Here is a 14112-nt window from a genome sequence, read left to right on the forward strand (position 1 = left end):
TAGTTAATAAAAAGTGCATTTTATGTGACACAAAATTCAGAAATAAACTTACATTTCACAAATGAAAACAAATCGGGTCAAATCGAAGTACCCCAAGATTCGGTGTGGCTAGAATAAGTTTATTATACACTTATGGTGAGCAATAAAGATGAAACAAACAAAAGAAGAAAAAATCTCCGTATTATATGAACCAAAATATTGCAAATGTGGAAAAAAAACTGATGCTCGTGTTTAATTTGTAAACATTACTCTATAATGTAATTGTACTGATGGATAAAGGAACAATAAATTTAGTTATTAAAGAAAAATGCATTAAAACGTGTTTTGGCTTTGCGATCCTGGCTTACCTTCCCTCCCTCCATCGTTGTACTTACACTTGACACACATACAGCATATTCATTTAGTAACCTTAAGCGGTAATTAAATTTTAGTATTTTTTTTTGTGGATTGTTGTTTTATTGTTCTATTTAAGATCTGTGTATACACCTACGGCTAACGTTTTATGGCCTTTTTTTTATTCGTAAATTTTTATCCAATTCAACTATCAATCGCTAATAACTTGACTTGGATCAGATCGAACGTGTTTACAACTTTTCACAGCTAAAACCACATATTTGATTGAACAATAATGGTCAACATTTTCGCACTTTTGCTCTAAAATCGATACGAAGAGAAAACACCCGGTCTTACGGCTTGGAAATGCAAATATTTTGAGGGGAAACCAGCACTTATACTAAAAAGTCGTTTTATAACCGAGAGAAAGTGAAACTTCAAACGATAATAGATTGTGAGGAATTGTGATAATATTACAAAAAAATAAATAAAGAATGAATTAAATAAATTGTAGTCTGCTGGCCTTCGTTACACCATCTAATGATTGCTATTTGATAGCAAACCGATTTTCTTCTAGTTTGAGTTGTTTGAAAAATAAAATCGCTACCTTCGTTCACAATTGTCGTGTCAACAGTGGTTTCTTTTAAAGTGTGTTTGTTTCAAAAAGTAATCCATTATTATACTACATTAAAATGTACTCCTCGTTTATCGCAGAGCGTTATGGACGCAAAACCTAAAACACGCAGTCATACACACACCCGCACACCCGCTAGAAACACACCTATTTTACGTAAGTCCCTGGCATGGCACATATCGTGTCCGGGAAAACTGGTCCATCAGCGTGGAGGTTTTCGCGGTAATAAAATCTATTTATGAAAACATCAAAATTGACCGCACATCCACGCACGTGTAGTGGAGCAGTGATTATTTGCTTAACGCTTCTACCAACATTAGAAGGCGTTGTTCGCGCTCGGTATGGCGCCGTTCTAAGTATGCGACCTGGAGGGAGGAAAACAAACAAATAAATAAAATTCGTAGATATTTTCCATCGTTGAACAGCACCGGGTGGCAGAAAAAAGAAAGAAAGAGAGAGAGAGATACAGGGAAAAATAGTGTAATTAGCATATGGACAATCTCTCTTTGCGCTTCTTCTGCTCGGACCGGCGAACCATTGTAGCTGGATGCTGCCACCGTATGATGAAATAAATAGCAAATCAAAATACGAACGCAACGAAACAATTCTTAAAAAAATCATGAATGCAGTAATCGAATTCGCTTTTTGTTTTGTTCTCCTAAAAAAGAAAAACTAACGACCGTATTTTAACGATGCATTCAATCGCTACCACTTATCGAACTAAAAAGCTACTATTAACCATCGCCAAAATACGGTGTTTTTTTTTTTGGGACACCTCAACGCGACCACGTGACACTGATTCTTATCGTACGTTTTGTGTTTGCTTTCTTTAATAAATTACAATTTCGTCTTATTGTCAAGATCGGTCTGCGGCAGGGTTGCTTTGGTACGGTAAAATTCATGCTTCAGCAAATGCTGAACCAACGCTTTACACGAGGACGGATTACGGGCGGCCGTTAGCCAACATTTGCGGGCCACCGTTTGCCGCGTTGCTACAACCCGTTTCAGCGTGCGCTTTCGCTAGGACGAGCCGTTCAGAACAGATAAGCGGTATGGGAAGAAAAAAAAGGTGGGTGAGATTAAGGTGAAAATTTAAGTTAACAGTAAAGAACAAGACAAAACAGGAAAAGGACAACACAAAAAAAAGCAAAACACAACAGATAGATAACAGAGAAAAAAGAGAGAAAGAGAAAAAGAGAGAAAAAAGAGAGAAAGAGAAAAGATAGATTTTAATATAAATAATGTTTCTTTTTTTTTGGGTTTACTTTGGACGGCACAAGCGAAAGCACAAATCTGTGGGTGTACGAAAAGCGATCATCCATTTGTTACGTATAGTGACCGCCAATAAAAATAAGACCTCCCCAGCTATTGTACATCAAGAAGTATCGAAATCAGCTTTTTGAAAAGAGGACATAAATGTGGTCTTTTATTATTGTCGGCTAATGTAAGTACTTGTGAGACTTTTTTGTTATTACGTAATTTATGGACGACCCCCCAAAACGGTTAGCGACGGGTATGACTATGACCTGAAGGGTGGATTATTTATTCTTTGCTTTTGTAGGGTGATGCTCAAGCGTTTTATTTTAAATCCCCCCTGCACACACACGCACACTCACACACACACACTCAAACAAACCCACGCGGCTATACCTTTGCCTTCAGCCCGTAATAGTCGTTGCTGTGGTTGGGCCGCTGCTTATCCTTACGCTGAAGCAACTCTTCCTCACTTTCGGCGAGCCGTTGCTGTAGAAATTGTATGGATTCGTGACAGGATGCTAATTCCTTTTCGTGGGCGGCTTGTAGAGTTTTCAGCTAAAACAAACAAATACACATGTAAAGTCATCGCAACTAAAGATATGCACACTGAGTAAGAGTGAGTGAGTGAGTTTAATCCTGCATGTGAAACTATGGATTCAAATCAGCCCAAAGTCCCCACACGCACTCGCACACAGAGTGATAAATGAACGAGTCATTAGTCGGCACAAAGCGTGAGTGAATATAATCCGAAAAAAAGTTATTGTAGCGCATTACTTTTTTATGGATCTTTAAAGCCAGTCCAACTACTTACATCTTGTAACCGTTTGTCCTGCAGCGCTTTGTAGTCTAGCTCCAGGATTTTCATCTTTGATTGTGCATCTCGTAGTGCGCCGGCTTCCGGACCCGATTCCCCAGCACAGCTATCCGCACCCTTGTTGCGTACCTTTACCGGTGATCGTCCACTGTCACCGCGCCCGGCACCGACACCGGCCGGAAGGGTCGGGTCCTTTTTTTTCTGCAGCTTTTTGATCGTTTTCTTACATTCGTCGACTTCGCGCGTTAGCCGCTGTACCGCCTTCTCCTTGATCGCCAAATCCACCCGCATGCCCCGGATGGTGGCCAACAGATGGGCATCCTCCTTGCTCTGTGCCTGGGCCCGTTTCGCGTTCGGCTGCCGGTTGGTGGTGGAGGTGGTAGTGGTGGTGGTAGGGACCGTTTCTACCGCCGTTCCGGTCACATCGGTCTGCACTAAAATAGAGCGCACTTTAGCACTGGCTGGCACATCCCGCTTTCGACCGCGGCACTCCGGTGCCTCGTCGACCGGTGTGTCGGTTTGCGTAAAGCAAGCGGTACCGGTGCCTCTAACGGCACCGGCAGCCGCATGGCTGCTAATACTCGCAAGCTCCTCCATCTGGCGGATGATCTTTTCGTTCAGCTTCGAATTGATCTCCTGCAGGCTGAGCACCTGCATCTCGAGATCGGCTATATGCGTTTCGTACTTTGCCTGCACCGAGTTAAAGCGGGCCTGCACGTCGGCCAATATACCTTGCGCCTTTGCGTCCTGCTTTTTCGCGTCCGCCTCGAGCTGGGCGATCCGCTGCTCCAGCAGCCGGCAGGTGGTTGAGGTGGAACCGTCCGCTTCGGGCTTCCCCGTCGGTGATTTGCTAGCGACTGTAGAAAGGAAAATGGGTACAGATTGTGTAAGCTTTTGAGGGCACCAAAACCGAACAACCAGACTCCCGCACATCTTACCGATTAAGGCTGAGATGGAGTCGGGATTTTTGCGCATCAGTATGCGCTCCATCTCCCGACATTGGCGCTGCAGGTCCTGTATGATTTTCGAGTCTTTTTCGCTACTGTCCTGAAGCTTTTTCTTCTCCTTCCGCGATTCGTCCAGCTCGGATTGGAGAATTTTCTGCAACTCAATTGCCGAATCACGATCACAGCGGGCGGATTGCAGCTCGGACCTGACGTTCATGTCGGGGAAAACCAAGAAAGGAAATTAACGAGAGTAATTAATTAAGTTTACGAGTCAGCGTGACCTACCTCAACACGTCGGCACACTTGGTCAGATGCTGTATATCGAACTGCAGCTTCTCGCTCTCCTCCTGCATGGTACCGTAGTTCTCGCGCAACGTACGATGCACCTGCGACAGTGTGTCGTACTGCAGCTTCAAGCTGTGATACCGTTCCTCCGTATCTTTCAGCCGTTCCTGCAGCTCGGTAATCTTACCCTCCAGCAACCGTTCCTTCGACCAGCTCGCGTACTGGTCCGGTTCTTCCTCTTCCGGCGCCGGTGACGGTTGTGTCGCCCTGTCGCACATCTGGCGTCGCTGTACCGGCGAGCCTCGATTACGACCGCATTGTTCGGCAGGCGAAAAAGACTCTTGTCGCATTTGGTCGACTGGTTTGATAGCGGTCGGTTGATCGTGCAGGTGTCGTCGCAGGCGGGGCGTACATGGTGGCGTGGGTGTTCTGGTAACAATGGTAGAACAATGGTTCTCGCTCGCGTTTGCAGGGTTGGGTGGTTTAGACATTGAATCCATCGTGTGGGACCGGGGTCTACAATCGGCTGCGGCATTATAATTATCACGACAACCCACATCTGGTACCTAGAGGAAACAAGACGATAAGTTAGAATCAACTATGGCATGATAACTAGAAGAATGCCATACGATATGAGGTTGGTCTTCCTATATTCTGCACATACCTCATTCATAAGAGTATGAGTTATAAGAGTCTATGAAGTGAGTGTCGGGTCTATAAGCATGCCCTCATAAGTTCTTCAGTATTTTCCAAAGAACATAACGATCAGTTATATTATTTTTTAGGATCTAAAACCAGTGTACAAATGCTCAAAACTATGATGTGGAGACGAAGCATGTAACTAGAGAGATGAGTTCTTCTAAGACGAAAATGTCTCCAAAACTTATAGCGTGTTTGTAGATTTTTTTAAATTAATTTGCATTGGCTCTTGATCCAGAGGAATATTTTGACTTTATTCACCATTTCATTGCAAAGGATTGATTTTTAGCTTCATAAGCTTCAGAATAATGTTTTCTCGCTTAAAATCAATGTTAGCAGAATCAAATGCCTGCGATTCTGATTCGAAACCTTTCTCCAAGATTTATCCAACCAGTACAGGTATCCGATGGACGTGCAGACAAGGTGGTCGATTCACCTTTGCCTGGCGGTGCTATAAGCATGATTGGAATTCATAAGTACACACACACACACACACAACCACCAACCCACCCACCCACCTTGATCGATGCCTACTCTGGCCCGAGTCCCAGTTACTGCAAGTGCGTTTGCGTCCCCATCGTTCTCGTGTTGCGGGGCATCCGGCTTGGCCTAGATTCAGGCGATTGCCATCGTACTGTGTACGCGGGCGCGTGCAAAGAACACACGACGCAGAACAAACCCGAAAGCCAACGGGACTCTCACCGTCCTCCTCCACCTTCTTCACCTCCATTCCACACGCTCCCGCGGGAGAAGGGAACCGCGTAAAAGAAAGTAGTGAGCCCACACACAGGCCCGTGGAGATATATACAAGCACTCCACATGATCCGACCAGAACCAGCATGACTCGTCTTTTACATGCTTGCGGTTGTGTTATTTTTTTTAATGATGTTTTCTTCCTCTATACCAAACTCGCTCATACTCATCTCTGCCCTGCACGTCCGTTTTGCCCTCACCCTGTCCTGCGTTCCAGATGGGAGGGATCGCACCTTATAAGGCCAGTACGCGGTCACTGGCGGCAGACAGTTTGAGGTCGAAGCCTACCCGGGTGAGACATCATAACGTGTAACCGCCAAGGAACGACCTCTAAATTGAAGTTGGTGCCGTACTTTTTGTTTTTAATAATAACAATACTGTTGGTGTGTGTTTTGTGGGTGTATGTGACTAAGTGTGTGTGTGTTCTGCAGAAGAATTTATCTGTGGCGAAGTTACATAGAAAGAGTTTAATCACTATGAAACATCTATACTCCAAAAGAATATCGGTTGGGTTTTTTATTTTGGTACTGCTGCAATGCTACACCGGACACACACTTCCGGAGGTTGTCACCAAGGAGCAAGCGGATCAGCTAGCCACTCGGATCGATGATACCGCAACATTTCAACCGGTCAAATACGATGGTGCCCAGCTGTGGCGCATCGCTTACGACGATCAACCGAAGAAGAATGCTGTCGCTGAGCTACAGGATCGATTCGGTTAGTTCTAGGCGCTGTTTTCGGGGTTTTGCTTCTACCCTTCATTTGATCTCGATCTTCCCCATCCCGTGCAGATGCGTCCATGTGGAACTATAATGCCACCTCGGTGGATATCTTTGTGCGCGGGCAGCAGATCAAGAAAGCGGAATGTTTTCTCCGGGCGGCCAACATCCCGTACGAGGTGGTGATTGAGGATATGCAGCGTGCAATCGATACCGAGAATCCATCGCTCGAGGAGACCGAGTTGTGGGAAAACCGGAATGGTATGTATTTGGAGCAGGATTGACCATCCAGCTAGTGGGTAAAATTAAGTTGAGGAAGTCGGAAATGGGACTCTGGGGATTGTAATTGTGCCGATTAAGAAGATGCATTTGGGCGACTGAGTGGACGGAGATCAAATCCCAGTCGGACCGCTCCCCGTAGTGAGAACTGACTATCCAACTACGTGGTAACGGCAAGTCCCCTAGGAATTTAATGATCGGCGTGGCCTAGAGGGCCGTTAAGCTAAGAGGAAGAAAATTTGGAGCATGATATTGGCATCAGCGTCGCCGGGACTGGGATCAAATCTGTTCCTCTCGTATGCAGTAATTTAATTTAAAAAAAAAACTAGAAATTGAAGTTCAAGGTCTCTAAAGGTTCTTGTGGCAAAGACACAGGAGAAAGCTTCCTGTAATTTTACGATTAGGATCATTTTCCCGTGCGGTTACTATCCAACTACTGGTAAGTAAGGTAAAGAAGTCAATAATTTTGAAGTTCAAGTCCTCCTCAGCATGCAATGTAAAAGAAGAAGTAGATGTTATTTTTCCAGTTAAATCAAAACAGTTTCATAAATGCATCCCCATACGCCACTCCTCCCACCAGGTCACCGCATGACGTGGACGGCATACCATCGCCTAGCGGACATCAACGACTGGATGGACTATCTCGCCCAAACCTACCCGGACCTTTGCAGCACTAAAGCGATCGGCAAGAGTGTGCAGGGTCGCGAGCTAAAGGTGTTGCGCATCTCCAACGGCAATCCTTCCAACAAGGCGATCTGGATGGACGGTGGTATACATGCGCGCGAATGGATCAGTCCGGCCACCGTTACCTACATCGCGAACGAGCTGGTCGAAGACTGGGACAATCAGCCCGCCCATTTGCGCAACGTCGACTGGTACATCCTGCCGGTGCACAATCCGGACGGGTACGAGCATTCGCACCAGTACGATCGGCTGTGGCGCAAAAACCGTGGCGGTCTACAGTATGGACCGTGTGCTGGCGTTGATCTCAACCGTAACTATGGCTACAAATGGGGTGGCCAGGGTACGTCGAAGCAACCGTGCTCGGAAATCTTTGCCGGTTCGGGTCCATTTTCCGAGCCGGAATCGAAAGCGGTGAGCGAGTTTATGCAGTCGTCGGCCGCAGATTGGAAAGCGTTTCTTACCTTCCACAGCTACGGCCAGTACATCCTGTACCCGTGGGGATACGACCGGGTTGTACCGCCGGATCATGCCGATCTGAAGCGAGTCGGTGATGCAGCCGCGGAGGTAACAAACGTTTGACCGGAAAACGAGCTATAAAACGCTAACGTGTTCGTTCGCTTGGTTTATTTTTAGCAAATACAGCAAGGCAGTGGTTCACGGTACACGGTTGGACCATCCGGTAGTACATTGTATCCGGCCGCTGGCGGATCGGATGATTGGGCACGTGGTGCACTCAACATTAAGTACGCTTACACGGTCGAGCTGCGCGATACCGGCCGGTACGGGTTTGTGCTGCCTGCCAATCAAATCAAACCGACCGGCGACGAAGCCGTCCAGTTCGTCGACATTATTGCACAGGAGGTGGCCAAACTGTAAACGGGTGTGGCTTAGGGATGGGTCAAATGAATGATAGATAATAACAAACTGTGTAAATAAGAGTGATATACATTAAAACCTTCTGGTTACAGCAATAGTATCTACTAATGCAGGTCAGAATAATGAAAACAAACTGAATTATCCTAGATCTATATTCTTAAATCAATCTGAATATGATCCTAGGTATCGTGTGTGTACCATTCACAAAACACACAAAAATCCACTAACAAGGCTGAAAACTATAAACTAAACAACTAAACAAACCAAATGTCCTACCTTCACAAACTCCGGGCTTACTGTCCGCAGGTACGGGACATCGCACTTCGGCAACGGGTCCATCTCCGGCAGGAGCAACTCGCCCCACCCCATCGGTGACTGGTCAGCGGGTTCAGTATTGTTGCCGGCCGAATCCTGTCGCATCAACTGTTCCGCCTCGGTCAGTATATCTTCCACGCACCGGTTGTCTGCCTCGTTCGCGGCCACCCCGAACAAGTGGTTCAGCTCACCGTACAGTTCCGGCCGGAGCGTCGCGACCTCCTCGCCGATCGGCTTGTCCTCATTCAGCCAGCAGAGCAGCTCGTGCTCCAGAAACTCGTCCAGCGACGCTTCCTCACTGTCGCGGCACGGTTGCGCTGGTGTCGGTTGGCGCTTCGCTTTGCTTTGCGACCACCGTCCGATGCCGTTCAATTGCGCGGACATATTTCGCGTATCACTGTGACTTCGGTTGCCACGGGAAAGCCTCACATAACAACACAAACCGAGCGGTGGTGGGAGCAGCAGCTGGTTGCTGCCGCTCTTACTATTCCTGTCCTGTCCCGGAAACAGGGTACTGTATGGGAGGCACCTTTACCCTTTTTTGTTTTGTGTTTGTTTTGTGTGGCGCGCGAGGAGCGGCCGTCAAGACAACTGTGGGTGTTTTGCCTTTTTTTTGTTGTTGTGGTTATGTGACACAACGCAGCAAACATTCACATTAACGCGCACCGTGAAGTCAAGGTGCATACAAACAGGGGCAACGGTTTCGTTTGAACTGCTAGCCGTCACATGCGCTTTTAGAAATTTTATAAATTTAATATTTTGGAAGATCAAAGCAGATATATGCTTCAGAATAAAATGATAAAATACAAATTTATAGTTAAAAAAAGAACTATTTGAAATTACAACAACACTCGGTCGGAATAGACGTCATGCGGATTGCATACAGTTAGGAGCATGCACATAACACCCGGATGCATCTGACTGCATTATTGATTTTCTTTCCATTCCGATAAGTGGAATGGCTTTTCACTTTCACAATCTGATTGAACTATATTGCTCCGCTTCCTCGATCGTACACCGTGCATGAAATTCATTATCAATACCACACTCAATCGACAAGGGGTAAAGATCAAAAGTGAACCGCATACGCATACGTTGCCCCGGTTTTCGTCCTACTTGCCAGCAAAGTCTTCGAGTATTTTCTGCCCGTTCTTTAAATAATGTCAGGTCTGTAACGACGCAGCAGATAAGAACATTAAGGGTGTACACCTTCAGCACAGATTACAAACCGTTTAACTTCGACGCCAACTTCGTTGAGAGGTACAGTATCAGTTGCCGTACAGCCTACCGCTCGAAAGGGCCTTTGTCTCAATCGAGCTAGAAAATCTCGCTTTAAAAATAATTGAACGAAAATAAAACCTGTTTACGATGAATTCTCGGTACGAGCTGGTAGCAGTGTTGTTAGTGTTGATTAATATAAATGGATACGACGGTTACATTACCACCGGTATACCGCAGTTAATAGAGCACGATCGTAGGGCACAACCGTTGAAACTTCAGCTTGCACTCTCTAAAAACTCATCACAACACCGCCCAATTATCAACCGAAACGATGGCGCGTTCCGGTTTCCGGAAGACTTTCTTTTCGGTGCTGCAACGGCCGCGTACCAGATCGAAGGTGCCTGGAATGAGGATGGCAAGGGACCGAGTGTATGGGACACGCTAACGCACGACCATCCCGAGCTGGTAGTCGAACGGGCTACAGGGGACCGGGCCGCTGAATCTTACCATCTCTACACAAAGGATATCGAAGCGCTCGCGTCGGTTGGATTTGATTTTTATCGCTTTTCGATCGCCTGGTCCCGGCTCCTACCGCGTGGTGATCGATCATCACTAAATGAGCAAGCTGTTGAGTATTACAACCGGCTGATCGATGAACTGGTGGCGCACGGGATAGAGCCGGTGGTGACGATGCTGCACTACGATGTACCACAGTATTTACAGAATTTGGGAGGCTTTGCGTCGCCACTGATAGTGGATTATTTCCAAGAGTATGCGGAAACACTGTTTGAAACGTTTGGTGATCGTGTAAGATATAGTTTTAAAAATTAAAAAAAAAACCTGTTATAACATGTACCTATCTTTTTAGGTTAAACTGTGGATTACACACAATGAACCGTACGATTTCTGTGTGGAAGGGTATGGTACGGGCAATACGGGCCCTCTCGTCTATGCCTCCGGTGTGGGCGAGTATCTGTGTGCGCACTATGTACTGCTGAGCCATGCTGCAGCCTATCAGCTTTACAATGAAAAGTATCGCATGAAACAAAATGGTTTGATGGGTATAACGCTCAGTGGAAGATACTACTATCCCGCCACTAATGTCACGGCACAGGACGCCGTTGACCGTGCGATTGAGTTTCAGGTAATTTGCAATCTAGCTAATCCAATCACAGCTCTACTCCCTGTGCTACTAGCCTTGTTAATTTTATCCTACAGATTGGCTGGTTTGCAGATCCCCTGTTCGGAGAGGATGGTAACTATCCGGCCGTTATGATAAATGAAATCGCCAACCATAGCCTACTGGAGGGTCGTACTCGCTCCCGGCTACCAACGTTTACCGACACCGAGCGTACCCTTCTACGGGGAAGTGCCGACTTTTTCGCCTACAACTATTACTCTAGCCGACTGGTTGAGCTTGACAATACGAAATACGACCCGCGCCAAACGCCATCTTGGCAGCGGGATGCACGTATTATACAATCCGTTGATCCTGGATGGAGCAGAGCGAAATCTTCCTGGCTTTACGTAGTGCCGGAAGGGTTGCGTGGCATACTGAATTGGGTACGCAAACGCTACCACAATCCGAACGTGCTGATCACGGAAAATGGTTACTCCGATGATGGTCAGCTCGATGATACGGCGCGCATCGATTACTATGCACGCCATTTAAATGCTGTGCTGGGTGCTTTGCACGAGGACGGGTGTAACGTTGCTGGTTTTACCGCCTGGAGCATCATCGACAATTTCGAGTGGTTGAGAGGATACAGGTAAGATTGGTTTGAAGGATCCTTTCTTGCCCGGAACAAGCAAGACATTCACTAATAACCAACGATTTTATCTTCTGTCTCCGTAGTGAAAAGTTTGGCCTTTTTTACGTCAACTTCAGTGATCCTTTGCTGAAACGGATTCCCAAACAGTCGGCCAGCTTTATGGCACGTGTTATCAGCACACGTACCGTTCCGAAGGAGTAAATAAGGTTGCTGAGTTTTTTCACAGTCCATTTCAAAGCCTCCAGGGAGGGGATTTAGTTGTGATTAAATTGTATTTTCCGTTCATCATCCTCGTCGTATCGTTATTGCATTCACCCGTAGCAGTGCGTCCATGTCGTGGAGACTCATTCATAGGCAAATGCAAATGATAGGGTGCGGTGAACCAACTTCAGAGAATAGCGCAAGCGGATATGACATCATAAACACCCAATACATGGGCGAATAAGCAAAAATGGATACAGAATCGTCAAAAATAGTTATGGACGCAGGTGTCATTGATATGAAATATGCCAAGCAGGTTAAATGCTGGATGTACGTAAGTCGTTTTGGAGCGTTGAAAAACGCAAGCGGATATGAAATCCTCGACCATTGATGTGCATTCTTTAAAGTCGGCTAGCCGCACCCTATCATTTGCGGTTCCCTGAAATAAAGCAGCAGTAGTAAGTGGAATCTCCCATGCTAGTACATCAATTACTCCATCCCGTTGTCAGTCTTGGTAGATTGAAAAGCATTTTATATTGGTTGCAGGATAGAATTTTCCTCGCTTGCCGTGTCATCGCACCGCTGCTGTAGCTCCACGATCGGATGTCGCAATACCGGTGCCCACATAACGCACACACTTCCATAATCACAGACAATGGTACGATGTACCGCATTTGCTCGCTTCACATCCTGGTTCGAAAGCGCTAGAGACGGTTTAAAAAAACGAGCCAACCTGATGAGTCTGGTGATATAAGCTATAACAGCAACCATTCACTCACCGATTGCTAATTTGTAGATTAGCTTCTCCAGCCCTTCCGGAAGCTTTTTATCCGCCCACTGCTGGTACATGAGATTGAAACGCTTTTGCACGTTCGCCCGCCTTACCTCCTCGACCGTCTGTACGTACGCATCGAAAATGGACTTCGTCTGGTGGAACATTTCTTCCCGGCCCGGCGTGTTATCAGTCTCCTCGGATGCAGTGGCCGGTTTTTTGCTGACCAGTTTTGGAGGCGGATCGTTCCAGCCTGGTTCGTGCGCTAAAACGGAGGATCGGCATAACAGCATAAAGGAGGCACAAGTTTAATGTCTATAGAAGACATGGGGAAGGTTATTGGGTGTATATTATTGTACTTTATCCTACATTTTGTTGCACTACGATAGTTTTCGCCACTCATAGCTGGAGTTCGTACTTGACGCCGGAATCAGGAGGAAAACAAATGGAACTGTCACATCCGCAGTTAGCCCTGCACCGGTCAACCAGAAAAACTTCATATTTCAGTCGACCGGACTACCAACGGGTAGTCAGTAGCTTTGGAAGTTTACAACTTTTTTATACGTAATCCGTAATAAAACAAATTTGAAGTCAATCGGATTCCTAGAACCGCAGAAAAAAAGCAATAAAAATTGGTTTTACTAGCCGCGAATAGCTGGTTGCCTAATAATAGGGTTAACGCTGTGTTTCCGTAGAAGATAATAATTACAATGGCTTCTATTCTCGTCAGGAAATTATGATGAGGAAGTTTTATCTTACATTATGATGTATCCATATTTTCCACGCTTATTTTTACATTTATTAAAATTTAATTTGAATCTAAAAAGCTCGGATTATCCGATTCGTGCGCGCAATGTGACTGGTAAAACGAGCAAATGTCAAAACAAAACCTTGAGCAGCAAACGTCAGAATTCACTTGTGTCAAACCGACCGATCGAAGCAAGCTGGAACGACAATATCAACCCAAAAGACGAATAGCTCGATCTCGCATTTGTTTTTCCTTCAACTCTACCTCCCCGTTTGATCGTAAAATCACAAAACACCCGACCGACGATGGCCAACTGTATCCTGCGCGGTTCACTGTCCAAGCCAGGTAAAGGGAGCGGAAATTCCATCACGGTTTTGGGGCGCTCGATTGTTTTGCAAAAGCTGTACCTATCCCGACATTACATAATTTCCGTCTCTTTTTCTAGCAATGGCTTTCGCACGTACCCTCGTTTCCAGCCAAACCCTACCGAAGGCTCCCTTTTTCAGCGCCACCCTGTTAACACCGGTCCGGAAGCCGCAGCTGTTTAGCGGACCGGTGCGCCACTTTGCCGTATCGCCCGTACGATGTTCGAGCGGTGGCAGTCACGTTACGCTGTGGAATGCCGAACGTGCCCTGTCCGTTGCACTGCTGGGTGTGATTCCGGTTGGTTTGATGTTTCCGTCCCAGGTCGGTGATACGCTGATTGCCGTTAGCATTGTGATGCACCAGCACTGGTAAGTGGGGGCGGAAAATAGTGGCCCGCTCGAATGGCGCTTTTCTCTAACCTTGGAAAACGTTTTGCA

The 14112-nt window shown here is 46.3% G+C and overlaps 7 protein-coding genes across 7 annotated transcripts in view; 4 read left to right on the forward strand and 3 right to left on the reverse strand.

Moving 5' to 3' along the window:
• LOC126558010 (26S proteasome regulatory subunit 6A-B) overlaps positions 1–14112 on the forward strand; it is a 309006-nt gene that overhangs the window by 289957 nt on the left and 4937 nt on the right. The window lies entirely within an intron of this gene.
• LOC126558163 (uncharacterized) overlaps positions 1–14112 on the reverse strand; it is a 481612-nt gene that overhangs the window by 133596 nt on the left and 333904 nt on the right. The window lies entirely within an intron of this gene.
• LOC126557872 (centrosomal protein of 162 kDa) lies at positions 1805–9035 on the reverse strand. The gene is made up of 6 exons (XM_050213817.1): positions 8557–9035; positions 4271–4836; positions 3977–4191; positions 3036–3895; positions 2618–2779; positions 1805–1987 (listed from the first exon to the last, which is right to left on the reverse strand). The coding sequence occupies exons 1-6, from the start codon at positions 8977–8979 to the stop codon at positions 1805–1807; spliced, it is 2409 nt and encodes an 802-aa protein (XP_050069774.1). The 5' UTR covers positions 8980–9035.
• Positions 6199–8286, forward strand: LOC126557796 (carboxypeptidase B-like). Its single transcript, XM_050213683.1, has 4 exons — positions 6199–6439; positions 6514–6702; positions 7301–7968; positions 8038–8286. The coding sequence occupies exons 1-4, from the start codon at positions 6199–6201 to the stop codon at positions 8278–8280; spliced, it is 1341 nt and encodes a 446-aa protein (XP_050069640.1). The 3' UTR covers positions 8281–8286.
• Positions 9964–11789, forward strand: LOC126557087 (myrosinase 1-like). The gene is made up of 4 exons (XM_050212742.1): positions 9964–10623; positions 10685–10960; positions 11035–11585; positions 11672–11789. Exons 1-4 carry the CDS (start codon positions 9964–9966, stop codon positions 11787–11789), a joined length of 1605 nt encoding a protein of 534 aa, XP_050068699.1.
• Positions 12321–14112, reverse strand: part of LOC126561177 (uncharacterized) — a 408397-nt gene continuing 406605 nt past the window's right edge. The window contains exons 2-4 of the mRNA XM_050217126.1: positions 12931–12978; positions 12569–12826; positions 12321–12493 (exon numbers count right to left, since the gene is read on the reverse strand). Of these exons, the coding sequence (XP_050073083.1) occupies positions 12321–12493; positions 12569–12826; positions 12931–12964 (465 nt within the window). The 5' untranslated portion in view covers positions 12965–12978. The remainder of the gene's footprint in view (positions 12494–12568; positions 12827–12930; positions 12979–14112) is intronic.
• LOC126561015 (succinate dehydrogenase [ubiquinone] cytochrome b small subunit, mitochondrial) overlaps positions 13615–14112 on the forward strand; it is a 156751-nt gene continuing 156253 nt past the window's right edge. The window contains exons 1-2 of the mRNA XM_050216967.1: positions 13615–13654; positions 13755–14043. Of these exons, the coding sequence (XP_050072924.1) occupies positions 13615–13654; positions 13755–14043 (329 nt within the window). The remainder of the gene's footprint in view (positions 13655–13754; positions 14044–14112) is intronic.

This window comes from Anopheles maculipalpis, chromosome X, assembly GCF_943734695.1.
Source record: "Anopheles maculipalpis chromosome X, idAnoMacuDA_375_x, whole genome shotgun sequence".
Taxonomy (NCBI): domain Eukaryota; kingdom Metazoa; phylum Arthropoda; class Insecta; order Diptera; family Culicidae; genus Anopheles; species Anopheles maculipalpis.

Excerpts from the sequence above, each read along its gene's own strand:
- LOC126557796 (XM_050213683.1), top strand. The coding sequence starts at position 6,199 with ATGAAACATCTATACTCCAAAAGAATATCGGTTGGGTTTTTTATTTTG. Across the intron at positions 6,440-6,513 it reads TGAGCTACAGGATCGATTCG|ATGCGTCCATGTGGAACTAT; the intron begins GTTAGTTCTAGG and ends CATCCCGTGCAG. Across the intron at positions 6,703-7,300 it reads GTTGTGGGAAAACCGGAATG|GTCACCGCATGACGTGGACG; the intron begins GTATGTATTTGG and ends TCCTCCCACCAG.
- LOC126557872 (XM_050213817.1), bottom strand. The coding sequence starts at position 8,979 with ATGTCCGCGCAATTGAACGGCATCGGACGGTGGTCGCAAAGCAAAGCG. Across the intron at positions 2,780-3,035 it reads AGGACAAACGGTTACAAGAT|CTGAAAACTCTACAAGCCGC; the intron begins GTAAGTAGTTGG and ends TGTTTGTTTTAG. Across the intron at positions 1,988-2,617 it reads ATTACGGGCTGAAGGCAAAG|CGAAAGCGCACGCTGAAACG; the intron begins GTATAGCCGCGT and ends GGCTCGTCCTAG.
- LOC126557087 (XM_050212742.1), top strand. The coding sequence starts at position 9,964 with ATGAATTCTCGGTACGAGCTGGTAGCAGTGTTGTTAGTGTTGATTAAT. Across the intron at positions 10,624-10,684 it reads TTGAAACGTTTGGTGATCGT|GTTAAACTGTGGATTACACA; the intron begins GTAAGATATAGT and ends CTATCTTTTTAG. Across the intron at positions 10,961-11,034 it reads ACCGTGCGATTGAGTTTCAG|ATTGGCTGGTTTGCAGATCC; the intron begins GTAATTTGCAAT and ends TTTATCCTACAG.